The 15,943-nt window shown below is 39.3% G+C and overlaps 1 protein-coding gene across 1 annotated transcript in view; it reads right to left on the bottom strand.

Annotated features, from left to right (window-relative positions):
* The window catches only part of LOC112106581 (unconventional myosin-Va), an 82,067-nt gene that overhangs the window by 25,383 nt on the left and 40,741 nt on the right, over positions 1 to 15,943 (bottom strand). The window contains exons 18-28 of the mRNA XM_029910716.1: positions 15,654 to 15,902; positions 14,780 to 14,873; positions 13,398 to 13,546; positions 11,949 to 12,062; positions 8,466 to 8,609; positions 7,495 to 7,551; positions 6,556 to 6,783; positions 5,101 to 5,109; positions 3,156 to 3,256; positions 2,462 to 2,542; positions 211 to 409 (exon numbers count right to left, since the gene is read on the bottom strand). Of these exons, the coding sequence (XP_029766576.1) occupies positions 211 to 409; positions 2,462 to 2,542; positions 3,156 to 3,256; positions 5,101 to 5,109; positions 6,556 to 6,783; positions 7,495 to 7,551; positions 8,466 to 8,609; positions 11,949 to 12,062; positions 13,398 to 13,546; positions 14,780 to 14,873; positions 15,654 to 15,902 (1,425 nt within the window). The remainder of the gene's footprint in view (positions 1 to 210; positions 410 to 2,461; positions 2,543 to 3,155; positions 3,257 to 5,100; positions 5,110 to 6,555; positions 6,784 to 7,494; positions 7,552 to 8,465; positions 8,610 to 11,948; positions 12,063 to 13,397; positions 13,547 to 14,779; positions 14,874 to 15,653; positions 15,903 to 15,943) is intronic.

Raw genomic sequence — 15,943 nt, 5'->3', positions numbered from 1 at the left:
CTCATTCATATGATGGGCTGAAATGTTTATACCCCAACAGCATGAATTTTGTCATTTAATCTATTATAGTGTTACCCTACATGCAAAAATCTACTGCAAACATGCAATTGACCTTGGGAGTTTCCCACTTGAAAACTGGTGACAGTATATGTGTCTCTGTAACTCTCGCTACATCTCCTAGCATTTACATTGCAGTAGTATCTCCCTTACCAAGTTTTCATTAGTCAGCCGGGTGATCTCATGCTGTAGACTGGCCTCAATCCGGGCCTCCGGGGGCAGCTGCAGGTTCTGTGCTAAAAGCTGCTGCTGGCGGTTATTCTCCTCCTTCAAACTCTGCATCTCACCCCGGAGAGCTTCCAGCTCATTGTCGTGACTCTTCTTCTGGGACTGAAGCTGAGATTCGAGGAGCCTACAAAAACCCAGCAAGATCTGAGCGAGACACTTGGCATTTATATCCCAAACGCTCACCAGGCGCCTAAAGCGTTAGCCGCTGCGCAGATATTTAGCTCCTGACTTGCAAGGAAAAAGGAAAAATGCAGAGTACTCTTTAAACCCTTCCATATGCCTTCTGATTAAATTATCAAACAGTCAAACAATGGGAGACCGCAAAGTAATGCTGATACTGCTTTGCATTTCCTCTGTGTTTGAGCAAGTACTATCTATTGGTAGTACTGAAAACATGCCATAACATGTAACGTATCTGTGAATCTCTTTTGTCTGGTGATGTTTCTACAAGGGCCAAGAACATTTTCCATGTTTAAATAGGTCAAATAAGATTTAGAAGATGCTTTATTTGTTTAAAATAGGGCCCATATGGTATTAACAGAGAAATCTTCTTCCAGGTTAACTCTGTTCAGTAAGAAACCTTCTTCCAGGTTAACTTTGTTCAGTAAGAAACTGAACATTCAACTGCAAATGAACCCAAATCAGCCTGATTCGATATTTAAACATGCATTAGCCAATTTAATAGAGGATTATTATGTGTGCTAGAAATGTGAGCTAGGGAATGGAGCACAGGATTAGGACCCAATAATTTAAGTTTTAATCCTGGCTCTACCTCTGACTCACTCTTTGATCTTGGACAAATCACTTATGTCTCAAATACTCCAAATGTGAAATAGTTGCTTACTTCAAATGAGTGCTGTGTGAATTAATTTGTATTTGTAGGGCAGTATAAGGCTATGTCTACACTACACACCACAGGCGGTGGCTGAAAGGCAGGTGCAATGTAGACGTACCCTTGGAGTGCTACGACTCACTCTCTGCGGTGTGTACACACAGGAAATGGCATCAACAGTGACATTGGCACTATCAGAAACACTTTCAGGGTTTAAATATGAATAAGGCAGACAAGTTAACTAGTAGCTACATTGAACAAGCATGTGAAGGCAAATAGTCATTTACCTTACAGAACTCTGCCTCTTGCTCTAACGCTTGTTGACTACATAGCGCCAGTACAAGAAACAAAAGATGCAAAACGACCACTCTCCATCCCTCTCTGCATTACATTCGCTATTCTAAGTTAGTGCTTAGCAGACTTACAAAAGCAGCTTAGGTTTAGGATTTGTTAGCATAAGGGAAGGAAAGACATTAGTTAATAGCATTCATTACAAAGTATCTGTTTTGGTGGCTACTGCTTTGTAAGTGTATAGGGATTAAAAACCAATGCTAAACTAATGGGTTATCACAAATGGAAGACTATGGACATTCTAGGAAAATTCTGAAAGATGAACACATATTATGAATGAGTGACTGTATTCGCTTACAAGATGCTACGTGCACTTGGCCAATTAGATGCCCAACTAGCAGTTTGCGCACACATTTTCAGGTGTTGCAGTGACTGTACACACATTTTTGTATACCACCCTATCATTTGAAAATTTCTTTCTATCTTTGAAAGTTACATTTTGAATGGACACTTCTTTTAGCATTGGCCTCTCCAAGATGATTGTGTACAATTACTTATCCTCAGTCAAAATAAGAAAAATAACAAGAAAAACTTTAAAAGAAAATAAAAAGTACACAGAAGCTATTTAAACAATAGCATTAAAAATCAATTAAATCACTGTACTTCCTCAAACTGAAAAACAATAAGGCAAAACATTTCCAGATACAACATGAAGGTAGACAAGTAACATATAGTTACAAAGCCTCTTTCATTTCAGTTGTAGAACTGCTGGTGTTTTATATTGTCCATTTCTGTCCAGTGTACACATTTTGTATTGGATCATATTTTCATTGTTACAGCCATCTTAAGTTTTTAATGGCATGCCATGGTAGGTAGAAAGATTCACAGACCAGGCTTTGGGTAATTCTTCTACTCTTTGTAGAAAATGATAATGATCAATTATTTCTGAACTATTAGTGCATAAAAAACATTGCAGCTAAAGCAATTCCATAGCAGGGGGCACAGTTAGTAAGAAGAGAGAATGCAAAATGAAGAAAACCCCATTCTGGTAACCTGTTGGTTTGTTTTAACCCTTCATAAACCAGCCATAGTTCTCCATCCTCATTCAGCATATGATAGTCCTGAAGAGATTGTCTTCCAAGCAAAATGTTTAAAAAATGAAAAACACAAAAGGGATACATGATGATGATGAGAGGATACATTAACAAGGGAAGAAAATGTTAAAATTACAGTTATGAAAGGGAGACGTGATACACAACACTTTAATCTATACAGCTCTAAAGCTACTTAGTAAAACATTGATAAACTTGATTGCACATAGTTTCACTACCTGAGCAATTCTGTTCTGAATGTTAAAGAACACAGTGTCGCTTACTGCATTTCATACTATTACAAAACATGCGTAATTATAAATTGCTATGACAATTGCTAGTGAAATGTTACCAAAGACAAGAGGAATGGCACACACACAAAAAGAGGGGTATCATACAAAGGTAATTTTAGCACCAGCGTCAATTACAAGCATGGATGATGGAAACCCCAGGAAGCTTGATTTTGCATTTATATATTAGTATTTAGAATATTAATTTGAATTTTGCAAATAGCAGTCTTACCCATCAAAATAATGAAACCCCAAATACAAATGCATTTAGTCTCATCTTGATGCAACTCGAAGTATGGTACAACATAAGTGAGGCAGAAATGGGTTCAAAGTTATTATGATAAGCAAAATAAATACAAAACATACCTGTTTGTTTCCTTTAGCCCAATATATGCCTGTGCTATTTCTCCTTTGTCTTTCATCTTCTGTACATCCTCCAAGAGGATTGTAGAATCTGTCATAGTATTCTGTGGGGAAAAAACAGTTCCAGGGTACGGTTTAACACTTCCAAATTAATGAAGGGCTAGATTTTGCCACCTTTACTCAAGTTGAATAGCACCTTACTCCTTGTGTAACCCCCACTGAAATGAACAGTTCTGCTTGGGAGAGAAAGGGTAACAGAATCTGGTACATAGTCTCTACCTGCCATACAGACAAACTATCTTTTAAAATGTACCCCTCACAACACACTGAAATATCTCGATCTCTAACTCTATCTACCAAGTGTGTGCGTGTGCCTATACCTCCCTTTCCTCATCTGCCCACCATCTAAAAAGAACAACATAAACTCATGAAACAGTGAATTCACATTTTAGTTTAAATTCTCGTGAACTGTCATCTTATAATTTTTTTAATATAAGCATCATAATTTTCAAAAGATGTGTTCAATTCACAAATACATTTTATTGCTGTTTATGATTCATAAATGGTAACATTAATTGTGTCATATTTGGAACTTTGCAAATAATTTCCATTTCCACCTTTACACATTTGTAAAGGTTATTTTGGAAAGTCTGCAGTAATTTACACTGCCAAATTCTGCAAGTAAAAGACCATCATCACCTGATTTGTTCAACTCAGAGTTCAATGTACATAGTTCAAGTTTTGCTGCTGGATTTTTTCTTTTTCTTCACTTAAGCTCAGTAAGATTTTTATCTGATTTCTCCAATTGCATATGCCAAGTTGTTTTTAACCTTATGTCATTTTATGTGGATGATAATGTAGTGAAGCCGCGTGACTTTAATGGATACCAGAAACTAAAGCCTGACATTTCTGTTTCACTCTCACAATTAAGTCCCACTTCTCTGAGCAAGACTACTACTAAGTATTTAAGACTTAGCTTGCACAGAAGATATTTGCACCATAGGTCTGTACACTCAGAATGCAGTTTTGCAAGATTTGCACCTTATAGTATGAGAAGTGACAAAGAACATGATCTCCCCACAGTTATTGCCAGCTTCCTTGTTAGCCTACAGTAACCTTTTCCAACTGCAAAACCATAAATGTAAGAAATTATTCTACATTTTCGAAGTAAAACTGCTATAAGTCTGTCTGCTAACCCAGTTAAGCTTCAACATGCATATTCTGATCTTTGTGTTGATGAAATAAATACTATTTACTCTCAGATCTCCAGGGTTGCCATGAATGGTATAGTTGTAGTAACATCTGAATGAAAGGCCTTCACTACAAACAAAACGTATGGAATATAACTATGTTCTTCTCAGCTCTGTGCATTGTACCTCTCACCTAAAACTTCTAATCCAATAACTTTCAGCCTTTCCCGCCAAACATTTTTAGATTGTAGTGCTCTGGATTAAGTCATGCGTATGTTATCTTTGACACATTACAACACTAAAAATCAAGGCAATTTTTCACATCACAGACTCTTATGTGCGATTTACAGTTACATAATTGTAATATTACCATCTCTAAAGAGGGATCTGATTCCCAATTTCCCCTGGAACTGTGCTGCTCTTACTCCCCAAACACGTTTGATAAAATACATTAATTCAACTGACTGAATAAATTTCAGGATTTTTTAATTCAATCTTTAAATTACCATAAACTACCAGTATCACCTTAGCTCTAAATTGTTAATATGCTTGTTTTAAAGAACTTGCAGATTAATTTTTTTCTTATTCCCTTAGGGGAAATGAGAAAGATCTCTTCAATTACTGCAAAGGTGAGTACTAAACTTCAAACACATCAAATTATTTGTGACCTAGTGAAGTGACAACTCAAACATGTTTCATATTTGATGGTGTTTTTAGCCTGTAAGAAATCTGGTTTACAGCAGTGAAAAAACGTTTACCTTATCCTCCTGGCAATCAAATCGGCAAGCAAGAAGGAAGAGAAACAATTAATCAGCAAATTCTGTTCCTGCCATAGCTGTCCAAACTAACAATCAAAAATTATCTGCAAACTTATCATTGTCCATTCCATTGGTCAGCTTTTTATTTCCCTTGTACTCCTACAGGTGTGAAAACAACACCTGCATCTTGTTGTTAGGACCAATTTATTCTAGAATTTATTTATAATATTTAAAATATTCCAGTAACAGGTTTTGTTCCCTTTATAACTAATTATGTTAAAAGTTAAGACATGCACAGCCACATGTATCACAGACTTTCAATATATTTAAAAACATCTCTGTACAGTAGCAGGGGAAAATGGTAACACCCACACTCAGTTCCTGGTGGGTTTACCAAGCTCTGGATGGTTCACTCCTCCAATCCAATTACCATATCTACCTGTTTGGTGTTATCTGCAAAGTCCTAATGTTTTTAGATTAAAGAGCTATTACTTTCAAGTTGAGTCCTGCTTTTGAAACTGTGAAAGATCCTAAATATCTCATCATCAGAACTACAGTTTTATTCTCCTTGAAGATATGTACTTAAGGGGACTTTGATGGTACCTATTGCTCTTGATAAGATAACATGACAACTTAACCATTCAGCTGGAATATGCACAACATTGTAAATTATCCTTTTGACTCTTTATTGCAACTTGGAAACAAAGAAAGGTGATCATTTATGCCCAGAGTTAGATCTGGAGGAAACATTTCCTGCTACCTCCTACTGAACTATGAGCTGGGGGAATATAGGAGGATTTCTGGGAACTGTAGTAAGTTTGCCAACTGACCTAAATATTCATAAGGGACTTGTGCCACTCATGCTGAATCGCACCAACAAGCAGTTGACAGTGATATTTGCATTGCTAGCAGAGTAACTAATTTAAATGATGGGGGGTGCTCTGAGTTTTCTGCAACAGAAATACTGCACAATTCCAATCAATGCTCTTCAATTATTTTTGCTGCCAGCTTCTAAATACGGCCAGGCTTTAACACTTTGTCTGAATTAAGCATGCACTTAGCAGTCAAGGGAAAGAAATATTGTTGGCAGTTAAACTAAGTTACACTCTTTGTCAATTTCTCACGTAAATAATCATCTTCTGAATATCTTGGCCAAATGTCAATATATCAGCCCTGGTCTGACTAACTAGTGAGATATGTTAAGGAAAACGGTTGGCTTGCAGGCCAGAAATCGGTCTAGTTAATGGAATCTTCCACTTTGGCGTATTCTAATTTTGTGTTCTTATAACAACCCCTGCTCATCCCTAAAAAGGTTTAAAGGACCATGTGTAGATTGGGGAGGGAAACTGGTTTGGCTCATATAAGAAAATCATCACAACACTCCCAGGTAAAAAGTAGTAGCTTAATGCTGCAATTTAACTTTACTTCTCAAGACATCTGCAGGCTATTACTTACCTTGGGTTGAATAGCCTCCTTCTGACTCACCAGCTGAGACCTCAGGATGAGGACTTCTTCTTTGCGTACATCCAGTTCCTCACTTACTGAGGTCAGCTGATCCAGGAGGACTCTATAGGCAGGGGCACCAGGAGCAGTCACCTCTGGAGAGCTCTTCTCCAAAAGAGCCTTCTGCAGCTCATTCAGCTCATTCTTCAGCTTCTTGTTCTCAGATTCAAGTTCTTGACGCTGCAAAGAAAAAGGACATCCCCATCACTTAGCAGAACCCCTTCTACTCCTCCACAACAGTTACATAGAATTACGAACCACAGGACAGAAGTGTTAAAATCTCTCCCTTTTTCCTGATCTCTTAGCCATAGGGAACAGTGCCTAGAAGGATTTCACTAATTGGTCTACCCTTTGTCTGAAGTACAAAACCAGAAACACCCCCGCGCTGGCCCCCATAAAGGCTCAACTGAAAAATGTCCATTAATCTCTTCCTCCTCTCCTCTTCCCTTGACACAAAATTTTTAAAGAATTTCTATTAGACCCAAGCCAGCTTGTGCCTAGCAGGGCTATCAAGATTCTGCACTGTGGTACAGGGATATGTCCGCCTGTTTGGTATGGTCCACCATATGCAACAATATTAGCAAAGCCATAGGCTAGGTTCATTGGTGTATCTATTATACAAAGCAGCCTTAAACCCAGTTTAACCAGCTGCAGGGAAGTCCCGTGTGTAAGGAGCAATTCCAGTAGTGTAGTCCCCTGCCATGCCTTCCTACAGCTCACAGTGAACAATTATGCAATAAAATGTCTATTGAGGAGGTTCTTCCTGATTCCTTCTCCAGTTGACTTACATCCTGAAGCAGGAAAGATATTACTTACTATCCTAGCTAATGTAAATGGTGATAACATTCTTACTAATCCTTTAAATACCAGAAGCCTCCTATCCAGAATTACCTTAAGTGACTCATACTCTAGTTCTGCGCCTCTCATTGGGGGCCTTTCCTCCTCCTCCTAGGAAAGAACACAGACAAAAGTAAAAATAAATTCCATCCTTCATCTGTTACTAACAGGAGTCAAGGCAGAAAAATGAAAATGTGCATTTTACTGTCATGATGGGAGTTAAAGCTATCCTTCCTGGGAAACTAAATACAGAGTATTTAGCCCTATACCTCTGAGCATTTTGTGTGGTATGTTTAAATTGCCTTGTTTCATTTACTTATTGTGCTTATCATAGATAAATAAAATCAGGTGCAAATCGGTAAAGTTATTTGAATAGGGACAGAGAAGATCTACTCTAAATACTAAATGCAAAGAGGCTCAAGAAATCCATCAACAGAAGGGAAATGAGAAACAGTTGCCAAAAAAAGTATTTCAAGAATATAAATCAGAGGCAAGCCTAAAAAAATCCCCCAGATCTGAACGATCGTTATCTTCGGATCTGGATTCAGATCCAAACTCTTTGGCTTGATTCTTCCTGTAAGGTAAATACTGAAGAGAACAAGGAATTGTTTAAGTAGAGTGTTAAGTGTTAGAGCACTTAATATAAGTGTCACGATTTTCAAAGGCACCGATTACCCTCAGCTCCCATTGAGTTTAATAGTGGGTTCCTTAGCAACTTTGGAAAAAAAACAAAATCAGCCCAGAAAAAAGCTCAAAAGCTTGTCTCTCTCACCAAAAGTAGTTGGTCCAATAAAAGATATTACCTCACCCTTGTCCTTCTAAGATCCGCCCACTTATTTTAAATGCCACAACGTGGATTTAGGAGCCTGATTTTAGGTACTCAGGCTTGTAACTTTTGGCCAAACAAAGTAAGTACTAATGAAACAGATGGTTTTATAGAAACCATTCAGCAGGCCAAATTGTCTATATGTTACTAAGGTGGGAACAACACAAGGTCCTCATGTGACTGGCTAGATGCACTCTACCCTGGTCTTGGTGCGGAGAGCCTGTTCCTCCTTCCTGTCCAGTTCATCCTGCAAGGATTGCTTTTCCTGCTCCAGCTCTGTAACCCGTTTCTGCAGTTTGAGGAACAGAGACATGTCCAGCGGTGCCTTTTTCTCACTTGGGTCCTGCTTGAAGAAGAACACAGCGGAGTCAAGAAGGGTCACCATTCCATGTCAGGAGCAAAGGGTATTGTGAGAAGAGAGGGGAGAAAGACTGGGGAAACAGTTACTTGATTCTGAGAGCTGCATATTGGCGTCCAAAATGTATCACTAACCTTCAAAAGATTATTTTAAAAGGAATTGACTAGTATAAAAGGTATCTAGCCTAGAGCTTTAAAGGCAGAAAAAACTAGATGCTAACTCTAAGGCATAAAGTCTAATTAATCATACCTCTTTTTCTTACTTGTTTGGAGGGGAGAAGGGAGAAAAGAAATAAGTTTGCGGTTAGATTCACTATGAAACAAACTAACTACAGGCAAACTTTTCCTAATTTTTTAAACTATTGTTGTTAGGTTCTTTAGTTAAAAGCAAAGTATTACATAATTTCTTTATTTGGACCCACCATTAAACAACCCAATAAACTGGGGTGTGACATATAAAAATGACCAGAAGGAAGTGATTTGGGTACATTCAGAAGTTTCCTGCCCTTTTTCTTGTACTACTGTAGCTGCACTGTATATTCTTGGATTAATCAACTAGTCTTCTTTTGGTATCTTGGTGTAAAGGTCATCATTTGTAATTCAAAGTTGTAACGGAACTTGTTGGAGGCAAATATTTTATAGCTTATCATGTTTTAATGAAGACTAAGCAGTTACTGTGGAGTGCACCCTAATCCTTTAAAGCCTAGAAAGGATATTAGAAAAGATACAACTATGCATGTATAAGGCAAGCAAAGCATTTATAACATTTTAGTATATAATGGTCACAAACTACAAAAACCTCCAGATACCCTCAATTTCTGCGGAATTTGTGTTTAAATTTGGGGTTCTGGCTTGAAATTATCTCAACTTTTTTGGATACTGTTTATTATTGTTAGCCTTTATGTTTAACGGTGCTTTCATTTTTAATAGGTTAAATTAATGGAGATCTAATCTCTCTATCTGCTGAAGCATGTACACAGTCCTGTGTGGGTTACTTTATTCATTAAGATTCAAAAGAACAAAATTGCTGTGAAGCATGATTTTGGAAAAAAATAAAAAAGCAGTTAAATAAGGCTGCCAGCCAATGTGAGAAAAAACATTTGGATCTCATGAGAAACGCTATTACATGCCACTACACATGACAGCTTCCATCTATCCATAAAGATGGGCCCATGTCCTGCTAAGTAAATTACCCCATGAAATGATGGGGTCTAAATTAGCTGTTACCACTAAAGAAAGAGATCCTGGAGTCATCGTGGATAGTTCTCTGAAGACATCTGCTCAATGTGCAACAACAGTCAAAAGAGCTAACAAAAAGTTAGGAACCATTTGGAAAGGGATAGATAGTAAAACAGAAAATATCATGCCACTATATAAATCCATGGCACGCCCACGTCTTGAATACTGCGTGCAGTTCTGGGCACCCATATATCCAAAAAGATGTATTAAAAGTGGAAAAGGTGCAGAAACGGACAACAAATGATTAGGGGTCTGGAGCAGCTTCAATATGAGGAGAGATTAAAAAGACTGGGGCTCTTCAGCTTAGAAAAGAGATGACTAAGGGGAGGGAGGGGGGATATGATAGAGGTCTATAAAATCAGACCTGTATGGAGAAAGTGAATAGGGAAGTGTTATTTACCCCTTCACAGAACACAAGAACCAGGGGTCACCCAATGAAATAAATAGGCAGCAGCTTTAAAACAAACAAAAGGAAGTACTTCTTCACACAAGGCACAGTTAACCCGTGGAACTCATTACCAGGGGATATTGTGAAGGCCAAAAGAAAACTGGGTTAAAAAAAAAGAATTAGATAAGTTCATGGAGAATAGGTCCATCAATCGCTATTAGCCAAGATGGTCCGGGACGCAACCCCATTCTCTGGGTGGCCCTAAACCTCCAACTGCCAGAAGCTGGGACTGGATGACAGGGGATGGATCACTCAATAATTGCCCTGTTCTGTTCACTTATTTTGAAGCAGCCTGTATTGGCCACTGTCAGAAGGCAGGACACAGGACTAGATGGACCACTGGTCTAACCCAGGATGGCCATTCTTATGAAAAATGGAAGTAGAAATACATGACATCTAGAGGATCTGCACAAGCTATAACTTGATTTCAACAGTTTGTCTAAGGAGGAGTTGCAGGAAAAATAATGGCAGTCAGTAAAACCCAACTATGGAGACACCTGACAGAGCTGAACTCTGTCCCTCTAAATCACCATTATTCAGTAGGTGAGGAAGGAGTGATCTGCTGTACCACCACCCAGAGTCAAGAGTGAAATCCGAAGTCTAAAAGAAAAGAAAGTATCCTCAGCCTGAGTAGAAAATACTACCCATCTCCTGACTGACATAGCACATGCCAGCCCAGGAATCTGATGCCCTCTGGCATGTTTGTAGTCACATTAAAAGAAGTTTCCGTGTATGGGCTTTATTTCGAATCTTGAAATATGTTCCGAACGACTTGCAGATGCACGTGAATTTACACCATAATTAGTACTAACTGCTTATGGCAGTAGAAGAGCTGACTAATAATTCTGGAAAAATTCCAAATAATCCAGGATTCAAATGAATGCTTCCTTGAGGTTACAGTAATGAGGCATCTTTCAAGTTTTCTTCTTCTGTATCACATAGAAAAAAAAATCCAACATGATGTTCTCCTCACTAAGAGTGAATTCACCCCAATGAAAAGGGCCCATATATACAGCCTTTTAATGTGGGCGTTAAGTGATGCATAGAACTTTGAGTGGACAGTCTCCATTGAAGTGAATTTCACTCATAAAGTGCATGAGAATTGCATGACATTTTGTGATACTGGTGCAACAGTTTTGTAAGTCTGAGTAGTACTCAGCTATGAAATTTGTAGCCACCTTCCTATTTCAGCACAGTTATTGAGAGAATAATTAGCTACTTGTACCTCTCTCAGCTTTTAAATATATAAAGTATATTTAAGTATATTTATAGTATAGAGGTTGCTTTTCAGCCAGCCTCAAGTTGTTTTTGAGTGCCCACTTTTGAGCAAGCAACTGATTGTTCCTGCAAAAGTTGCCAGGCAACTGCATCACGTGTAAATTAGACAGCTGTGTGACCAACTACCCTATCTATGGTCCTTTACTGTAATTTAAAGAAAATTAAAAATATATTTTTACTGAAATCTTTTTATGTAGGATTACAGAGATACAACTATACACTAAGCCATTCATAAAGAAAATGGGCTATGGTGGACTAAAGCACTAGATTCTTGACACTAAGATTTGCCAGTCATAAAGAAAAGATGGGCATAGATTTGCTAGTGATTAGTGAAAAGTACTGGAGTTTCTCTAACATTACCTCCATTCTCAGTGGTAAGTCTTCTGTCTCTGTAATCTCAGAGCTAAATGTATATTCAGATTCATTGCTGCTGTGTGTGGAATCCGTTCTTTTGTGCCCAGGCTTGGGGATGCTCTGAAGTGCAAATAAAATGAGTCAGTACCAGCATTATTGTCACCTGCCCATAACCCAGTGGCTTAGCTTCTAGTGCTCTGAGTTACTCCACAGCAACCATGACTTTGGGAAAAGATTTGAGATTTTGGTTCCTCTGTGCCACCTGAAACCTAGGCACATGAAAGACACTGTAATCAAGACTCTGGGGACAGGTCAACTTTTCCCGCGTTATGAGAATTTGCTTGTGGGAGCAGCAGAAGTGAGCAATAAAGCAGTGTTTTGTGGAAAAGGAAACATGCATTTATAGGGAAGGAAGTGGCAACCCAAGATTCAGAAGAGGCAAGGACCCTCTGAAGTTTTGTATTCCACACTGTAATTTCCTCCTCCTGATACATACACATAAAAAACTTTAAAACTACTGCAAAATTGATAATGGTAAACTTGGTATTAATGAAACTGAGGGGCTAGTAAAATCTGGGCAGTAGCATGTTTGAAAACTCCCATGTAAAAATGAGATCAATAAGCCTATAGCTACAACAAGAATAACAGAAAAGGTTTTAAAACCCCCACATAATTTGAGACAAAAAGTCGTTCACAAGCCCCGAAAAGAAGTTTAAAAATGGGTTAGAGCAGGGGATTTCAACCTTTTTCTTTCTGAGCCCCCACCAACATACTATAAAAACTCCAGGGCCCAGTTAGGGGGCCTCCGGACTCCTGGATTCAGCCACTGGGTGTGTGTGGGGGCCTCAGGGCTTCAGCTGTAGGGGGGGGCTCGGGGCTCTGGACTTCAGCCACTGGGCAGTGGGGTGCTGGGCTCCAGGTGGGGGTGCTCAGGGCTTTTGCCCCGCGGGGCACCAGGGCTCTGGACGGGAGAGGGGAGGAGCTGGGGCTTCAGCCCTGCAAGAGAACCGGAGCTCAGGGCTTTAGATCCAGGGGGAGCGCCAGGGCTTGGGGCTCCCCACAGCTCCACTCCCAGCTTCAGCCCACGGGGGTCGCCGAGGCTCTAGCTCTCAGGGGAGCGCTGGGGCTCAGGGCTCCCCGTGGCTCTGCTCCCAGTTTCAGCCCCATGCTTCAGCCTTGGGGCCCTGCGGCCCCTTGAAACCAGCTCACGGCCCCCAAGGGGCGACGGACCCCTAATTCAGAACTGCTGGGTTAGATGACATGAAGTGTTTTGGTTGAGCAAAAGCAAACAGATTAAGAGCTAATGTTTAAGAGGCAAATTTTGCTCTGGCACAAGGCAAACAATTCCCATGCACAGATCTGGGAACAAAATCTGACCCTATATTATTTCACCAAGTTTTGCTAAAATACTGTCCACAAACAGCACATAATTTTGCTATCTTTTAAACCACTTACCACCATCAGATTCACCTCATCCTTGAGATCCTCATAGCGCTCCTCTAAGCGGCTGAACTCATTCAGCAGATTCTGATACCTTAACCTTTCATCATTCAGATCTAGCTCCAGCTGTTTCGTTTCCTCAACAAGCTTCTTCTCCATGGTCTCTGTCACCAAATAGATGATACCAAAGTGTGAACAAGATGCATCTTGGGAACCTACTTAATCGGTGATGTCCATATTCCATAGCTACAGTATAAAGCGAGACACTACGCACAAGTATGAAAAGAACACAGATACTGTACAAACTGTGCTGTTTAAAAACAAAATAAGCCTGTAATATTTATGCCATTGCAGGAAAGTGCTGCATCAAAGACACAAAGGACTAAAAAAATCATTGGGATAACATTAGAAGGGTTCACTTCTGTAGAGTCTTCTCCATTGTCTGTCACCTAATAATTTGGGGTGGCAGCAGTAAAATTGTTTATCCTAGTCTGCTTTTGTATTGTATTAGTCTAGTATCTGAAGATGGCATCTCCATTTGTACATATCTTCAATGTAAAACGAGGGTAGTCTCGGCTCTTCTGAATCTTTCTCCAGTTATGGTTAGGTACTCACCACAAAGTCACTTACTAAGATGCAACAATACATCTGTTATTTGTTTGAGCGCTATTAGAAAAATATGCGTTGGTCTGTGTGTGGTTTTCTCCAATGCTCTGGATAATTAAGGGACCAAAGTGAATTGTGCAATCTGATGCTGCACAAGAGTTTAGAAAGCAATAGACAACCCTACAAAGATGGTGATGTGTGTGTATGTCTGTGTGTGGTTGCAATAAAGGGAATTAGTTTTCTCCAAATAGAAATGAATTTTTTTTTTTCAGAGATGAGGTTCAGAAGCAATCATCAAAAAGCATATGCTCTGTGCCAGATAACATGCTATACATTTCAGCTCTGTACACAGAGCCCCGCTTACAGAGCCCAGCTGCCTCAACTTGAGTGTGCAAATACCACATTTATGCATTTAAAAAGAATGTAAGTGTGTAATTACCCACTTTGTATGTCAAATATCAGGCTGCACATCCAAGTATGGAATTTGCGTTCACAATTTAGTAGACCACTTTTGATAATTTGACCCCAATGGGTTAATTATATTTATTAACAGTCAGAACTAGTTTACTTTTTTTTTAAATATAGATTTGGGCATTCTTAACACTCAAATTGTCAACAGTTGTATAGCACATATGGTCCTATACTAGAGCTGTAAATTACATTCTAAAGGGAAATGTAGTTAACAAACCACAGCAGATTAACCAGATCTGAGTGCCAATGCCTGGATAGAGAGAGTCACTTTACAAAGGAACAAACAAACCAAAAAAGAAAGTGAAGTGAGCAGAACTGACCTGTCATCTCCTTGGCCTGATCATGGATGCGACGATTCAGCTCCTCCTTTTCCTTTTTCAGTGATGTGTTTTGCTCTTTCAGTTCTGATACCAACTGTAAAACAACAGAATGTTTGGCTCAGGATAAGGATTGCAGTCATGGGAATGTGTTTAATCTAACTCCACTGCATCCTTGTAGCAAGACATCAAAAATTCAATGTTTTTAACTGTCCTTCAGAAAATTAGATAGTGAGCTAAAGTGCCACCTTGACTTCTTAATTCACATCCCAGTCGCACCCTCTCCTGCACGCAGCACACACTGAATTTCTGATCAGATGAGGCCAATGAACATGAGAGCCCAGAGTGTTTAACCCGGGGATGCCATTTAAATTCTATTGCATCTAAAGACACATGGATTAGAAACAAATTCAGTGACTCTGCCCTATGCTGCTTAAGTTTTGGTGGCGGTGCCAGGCCTATAGACATTTACAAGACTGCTCTATGGAAACTCTCTCTTTAGCAAAGGACCCAAAAATTTGAACAAATTTAAATGGGAAATTGTCTGTTTTATTTTATTGTTTTGAGTTTGATAGAGGCTGAGTGCCACACAGATTTCCAAAAACTTGTGGGTGGGGAAGTAACAGATGCATTGCTCTTGGGGGACACGTTCAGCTTGAGGTCAGATCAATTCACTATGTTTCTAGTTTTGAGAAGCGCTCCAATCAGCAAGCTTCCTGTACTATTCCATATGCTGTACTCAACCCGAGAACAACAAAAGAAAAAGGATAATTTTAGTAATTGTGAATCTCTAAGATCTCAGGAACAACAAACCAATGGGGCTTTTAGAGACAGGCTGTTTCTAAAATTTTGGTATTTTGGGGTAGGGACTTCCCACCTGCTCTGTTTCCTGTTTGTATTTGTCTGCCCATTCCTCAATTGTCTTCTTCTCAGACTGTGTTTGGTGCAGCTCCTTTCGAAGCTTGGTGATCTCCTCTTGGAGCATGTTCACACGGTTCGTAGCATTCTTAGCCTCCTCCTCACTCATGCGAAGCCTTTCCACATCACTCCGCAGCTTCTCGTTCTCTGTGTTGTACGTGGTTTCCAGGTTAGTTAGTTTCTCCAGCAGGGATTTGTAGTCTTTGTTCTTTGCAAAACACAATGCAGACATATTAGCATTTAGAACAG

Source organism: Terrapene carolina, unplaced genomic scaffold (assembly GCF_002925995.2).
Source record: "Terrapene carolina triunguis isolate 2854851 unplaced genomic scaffold, T_m_triunguis-2.0 Scaffold67, whole genome shotgun sequence".
Classification (NCBI taxonomy): Eukaryota; Metazoa; Chordata; order Testudines; family Emydidae; genus Terrapene; species Terrapene triunguis.
The sequence above is the reverse complement of the archived record's forward strand: the minus strand, read 5'-3'. Positions and strand labels throughout refer to the sequence as shown.